This window comes from Colletotrichum graminicola (genome assembly GCF_000149035.1).
Source record: "Colletotrichum graminicola M1.001 genomic scaffold supercont1.50, whole genome shotgun sequence".
Lineage (NCBI taxonomy): Eukaryota > Fungi > Ascomycota > Sordariomycetes > Glomerellales > Glomerellaceae > Colletotrichum > Colletotrichum graminicola.
The window spans coordinates 268,812-274,811 of record NW_007361054.1 but is presented as its reverse complement, the minus strand read 5'-3'; the positions used below and the strand labels follow the sequence as shown (position 1 = coordinate 274,811).

General features: G+C 55.6%; 1 protein-coding gene across 1 annotated transcript; it reads left to right on the top strand.

Moving 5' to 3' along the window:
- Positions 1-3,127: 3,127 nt before the first annotated feature.
- Positions 3,128-3,419, top strand: GLRG_09623 (uncharacterized protein; the record flags this gene model as incomplete). The annotated part of the gene is made up of 2 exons (XM_008100308.1): positions 3,128-3,228; positions 3,341-3,419. The coding sequence occupies 2 exons, from the start codon at positions 3,128-3,130 to the stop codon at positions 3,417-3,419; spliced, it is 180 nt and encodes a 59-aa protein (XP_008098499.1).
- Between the last annotated feature and the right edge of the window lie 2,581 nt (positions 3,420-6,000).

Here is a 6,000-nt window from a genome sequence, read left to right as displayed (position 1 = left end):
TGCGGCCTGGGTTCGGAGATTCGACCCCATTGGCAACTGACTGTGTCGGTAAGTGAGCAGCGCCTTTTTTGTAGGCGAGCACTTGAACAGGAAGACTTGGAACCCATACCAGCAGCCTTTGCGCGAGCTCAGTCTCTCCTGGGTCTCTGTCTGTCTCTCACTCTCTCTGTTGGGTCTCCTCGGAACTGGTGAGCTCCGGTAGACAATTTCACACGACCCAGCTCTCATTTCCCCGTCCCTCCAGTCAGGCGGCTCGTAACATTGAAGCCTACCGACGGTCGAAGGGTCATCATCTCTGTCTAGGGCGAGGGCTCTAGAAACGGTAGGACGTCCGGCAATGCCCCAGGCTATCCATCCATCGCCGTCGGAAGATTTGCCGGCAGCGTTGGACCGACCACCATGTACGAATATCCAGCGTTGGCTAGCCGTAAGCGACGGCCTGACGTGACATTGGGGGTCGCACTGCTGCTCATCATATTGATGGCGGATGACAGGCTCCAGGATGTCGTCAGCGGACCCTGTGACAGGCGCCCAATTCCCTGATTGACAGGCCGAGCTGGCCCTTCTTTAGTGTGGCGGATGGTCTACGACTCGTGAAATGGGTCCCCCTCCCCCTCCAGTGGCTAGACGTTGGATCGCCTCGGCGACACCTTGGAAACGAGATTGAGTTTGCCAGGAAGCCTCGTCTTGCGCAACAAATCACGGTCTTGCGTCGCATACCATGTACAACGCCATCCGCTAGCTAGGCGCGCTGGCATTCCCCTCTCGCTACTGAGTAACGGTCGCTCAGCTATCGCCACAGACTGAGTCAGGTCAGGAAATCCCCATGAGTCAAAGTCGTCTAAATAAAGTTGAGCCCATTGGTTCCTGCAGACGCTCTGTTGACTTGGAACACAACTCAGCTGATGGTACGGTTTGTTTTTCTTTCATGCCTTTTCCTTCGTCTCAAGCTGTAGGGATATTTGAAAGACAACAGAGAGTTGGGGGTATATCGAGAAATTGTAGTTGCCGACAGCTCGATCCACGTCCCTAGCGACAAGGCGTTTGTTTGCATTCAGTTTTTGCAGCGAGGCAAGAAATCCAAGATGCTGACGCGATGCACGGTCTATGCCCTTCCCGCTGTCTCACGCCAAGTTGACGCCATGAGACCGGCTGTGAGTGATGGCTGGCTTGAAATGAGACTATGGGTCAAGAATGCGCGGACAACACGCCGAAGCAAGTCTGTGAGCAGGCCATCGGCGGCTGAAATGCCTGTATTCATCCCTACCTGCCGCCCGGGTAAAGGGTCTTTTGAAAGACCCAGGCCGGGGTTTGCGGTACATAAATGCGAGTGCCGGCCAATAAAAGACGATATCCGGCCCAAACGCCACAGCTGTCAGTTACGCATGAAGAATGGTCCGGGATTGGCGAGTCGAAAACGGGGGCAAACGCCACAATCCCGCTGGCCTCTAGAGTCACGGGTTGGCCTCACAACCAACAGTACGTGTTTGGGTAGTCCAGGGCGTATTCATCATTGGACGGCACGTTACTGCCGTTGCCCGCAAGACGTTGATAGCCAAGAGCCGTCTGGCTGCCTGACACAAACAAGACTCGAGGGACTAAACGGCGGCAGACACTGCGCCTGTCGATGGAGGTATAATGGTAAGGGTCGGTGTGCCTGTGACGTATCCATACGCCTGACATGTCTCGAAAGTGCGCCGACCGAACAACCCAATCGGCTGTCTGACTTTGGGGTCGAGACAGCAGTCGAGCCGATTCCCATGTGAAAGCCGTGGGTGGGTACGACACGTCCTCGTGGATGGTAATAGGACTATGAGCGGCGGCAAAGACAACGGTTCGATAGAGGTCTTGCTACTCGTGTCTTTTCTTCTCGTGGGATGACACTGAAACGAGTTTCTGAAGGGCTAGACTCGCAGAGCCCTGGACCAAGGACAGGCGAGACGTTGGCGCGGCGGCTTTGCTCTGATTTCAGGCTTGGTGGTGGAGCGAAGACAAAGATTTAGGCCCGAAGGCACAACGCCAACATGGTGTCATACCTACAGGGACGCTATCTGCCGCCGTTACATCCGTCTCACGTCATGATGAAGAGGGTTCGCGACCCCGGGTTGGCAATTTTCTTTTCAACGGAAAGGCCTTCTTGGGCTGAAAGAAACCTGATGGATAATTCTGGCGGCTGAGGATACGAAGTGCTCGGCCGAGCAGCTTTCCCGACGCCTTTCCCGACGCCTTTACTGTCGCTGATTTGTTGCAGGGATCTTTCTTGGGCGAGGCCCAGGATCCCGCAGGGGGTTTCATATTATTCCAGAAGCTTGCCAATAAAGCCTTTGCCGTCAAAGTGTCGTCGCATAGGCAGGCCAGTGAAAATCTGGGGGATGATGCCATCCCGCCGGCTGTGGAGGAAGACATGCAGGGGGTTGTTGGGAACAGGAAACAGTGGTACGCAGCTGCTCATCTTCTAGAAGGCGCACTCAGGATGATTTCCAGGCGAAGGCGAAATATTAGCCTACATCGCACTTGGTTTGGAGGCCGTGATGGCCTTGTTATGCAGTCAGAAGCATGGCAGCGGACGCAGTGCAGCGCCTCCTCCTCGGACTTTGGTGCGGCGTAACCCTGGCCTGGTTTTGGGGGGAAGGGGAGAAGAAGAGAGTGGGCGAATTGACAGGGTCTTTGGGTGGGTAGAAACACAGGACGGATCCCGAGGCGGCACAGCCTTGCGGCTCCCGTTTGAAGGGGTGCATGTCGGATTCGAGTGGATGCTGGCTCGTCGAAAACCTTCTTTGGCGAAAGTGAGGCAGGCCCCTGGCTGACCACTTTCGTCTCCAGTCGATATTGGATAGCCCAAGGAAAACCACTGCGGGCATCCATCGGTTCTTCGACGCGCCTTTGTGTCACGGAGGCTGCGGCCCCGCAGCGTCGCCATGCACCACATCGTTTGGCCATCAGGAACGTCTGTGTACCTATGTATCTTGCGTGAATAGGCAAGGGGGTTCCACAACGGCGGCAAAATAGACCGAAACGAGTAGGTCTTGGTGGACGGTAGGGACGAAGAAAATGACGACGACGTGAGACTCAGTGCCCCCCACGCAGAGGCACAATAGTCGAGGAAGTCCAGAGCGCGTGCTCCGCCATGAGCACGGGGGCGACTCCCGAAGGAAGCAGGTCGGATATTGCCGGGAAGCTCACCCAACATCAGTATCTTTCTGGATCAGCCACGATTGGCAATCGGATGTTAGGTTCTGATGGTCTCAAAGGGTGTTAGTCGGCAGGCATTATGGTGGAGGTGCATCATCCGGGAGGGAACCGGGCCCAGAGGGCGAACGACTGACCTGCTCTAACACAGTCGAACAAGCGGAAACGCACAGCAGGGAAACGAGGAAGAGGAGGAGGAGGAGGAGGCCCGGCAGCAGGTTAGAGACTGAGGATGGCGCAGTGCCGGGAGGCCTGGGGCGGGGTTACACGATAATAGAATGGCGTTGTACCTCTTTGAAGGTGTGAATGAATGGGATTTTGTTCCCTGATGGTAAATCTCGTCATATAGAGAGGGAGAAATCGAGCAAGCGAGCGTCATAGTGTGTACAGTACACTGAGCAGGTAGGCGGGCACTTGGGTGGACAGGAAGGACCGACTGGTGCTGCTGGCCGAATAGGAGAGTGAACCAGCTACGGTAGGTAGGTAGATAGATACACTCCTACCCTCTTAGACGAGGAAGGTACATTCCTTCCATCGCAGGTCCACAAACTTCTGCCGTACGTGTCTGTCTGTTCACTAGTCCAGTACGAGGTGGGGGGAGGGGGGGGGGGGCTCACGAGCATATAGGTACGTACCTTATCTTGACTCGGCCGAAACAGGCCCCCAACATCGGGGCTTCCTTCCTCGCCAACCATGTCGTCCTTTCTGTATAGGATGTACCAAGGCATTCAAGGGAGGTAACTTCGGAAAGAAGGCGGACAAAGCGGCCGGCAGTTGTGGCAGGACGATGGTCGGCAAAGTGACAGGCCGCATTTCCCGAACAATCGACGGAGGAGGAAGGAGGAAAGGAGCCCATGCCAATCAATACTGAGTCAACGGCACTCACCTTCAACACTTGGTCGCGAGCAGTGCGGGCTGCCACTGGGAAATGAACAAAGCAAAGAATGGAGCTGTTCCTGGGTATGGACGGAAGTGAGACGACGGGACCTGCTGCTGTTGCCGGTTGTAAGCGATGTTGCAGACTTTGGAAAGTTGCGGGCGACTGCTCTGACCGTCTGTTTGTCGCTACGCATTGTGTCATAACCCGTGAAAAATGAGCCCAGGTCGTTCGTTCGTTGGGGCTCAAGGAACCAGAATAGAGAAAAGAGCAGGAGCAAAGCGCGGGAACGGAACAGACCACAAACCCCGTAATTACATCCGTGAGTAGGCATCTCGTCCGTCCCATCTCCATAAGACACTTTCTGAGTTGTGACGGCGGCTTGCCTTGGCGGCCCTGGAACAGTGCAAGAAACATCATGGAGAAGGAGTAAGGTCATCTCTTTCTCTCTCTCCCTCTCCCTCGCCCTTCTCCCTCACCCTGTCGTTGTCATCGTCGCCAACTGGGCTGTTGGGGCGGATCCCTTTTGCCACAGATGGATACGTACCACTGTAAGGCAAAGGTGGTTAACACCCCGGTCTCTTGCATACCCAACCTACCTACCTACCTACAGTACCTTACGAATACCTGGGTACTTCCAAAAGTAGGTAAGTAGTAGACGCACTAGTGCAAACCACACCTCGAGAATAATAACTAACAGTTGCCCGCTTAGCCATCTTCGGAACCTCAATGCCCCCGAAACTAGCGCTGGAAAACCGTTTTCTGTCATGACCCGGACCTAGACTAGCCTAGTCTAATCTTGTGCGTGCTATGTCCGCCTGTACGCTGCAATCGCCAGGTACACACATATCGGCCTTCGGGGCATCGAGTCGCAGCCTGGCCGGCAGGCAGGGAGGGAGGGGGAGGAATCCTTGGGACCGCGGTAAACATGAAGCACGGACGATGGCTAGATTAACGATACTCTATGTCCGTCTGTCTGCCAGTCTGGCTGGCTGTCTGTTCCCTCCCTCTCTGCAAGAAAACAATTCACATTACCACGTTGCGTAGCTACCAGCCTACCAGTCGGTATGGGAAAATAAGCTATCTCATGGCGCTTGACCCGTGTCTCCTAATTCCTCCAGCGCCGGGGTGGGGACCGCTCGGAGTTGGCCGAGGCAGGGCGCGTCGTGCTGTTTACATGCGCGTAATTTGTCGCCAGGCCAGCCCCTCGGCAGATCTCTTGGGATACCGCAAGAGGCAGGCAGGCGGGCAGGAGCCAACCGTCGTCTCCCTCCTTGCAGTCAACCGACGCGTCATTCCAAGGCGATTCCAACGGTCGTCCAAGCTTCTGTCTCAGAAGCTTCCATCCATGCCTGGGTGCCTTCCTTCCTTGACTTCTTCTCTGCGCCCCGCACAGACGCGATGGTGGGGACGTCGCCTTCCGGACCGGGCACGGCACTGGGGACGAGGTCATTGTGGCAAGGGTCAGGGATTTCGAGAAGATTGATCCCTGTCAATGTGGACGGGTGTGTGTGTGGCTGATGGCATTGCCTGTCTCTGCTCGCTTGTTTGCCTGTCAAGGAACAGGGGGGAGGGGGTGGTACGATGTACACTAGGTCGGAAGGAGAGGAAAGGGAGGGGGCGAGCGACAGAAGGGGGAAGGGACGGAGGGAGGGGGGGGGGGGGGGGTGCGGGATTACACTACATAGGTAGCTTATAAGCAGTGCAGTGAATGTGCGATGGATATGTACCATATCATTATGCCATATCGTTATGGAAGTGGATGATGTCGGGGAGAGAGAGGTGATGAGCAGTCAGGGCCAGGCATGAAAGACGTAGGGAGCTAATCAAACCAAACATAAATGACCGAGGCTGGTCCATGGCTTCTCCAAAGAAGGCCAAAGCACAGAGACTTGCAGCACCATCAGTCGGGTTGATGGTCGAAAACGGAAAGA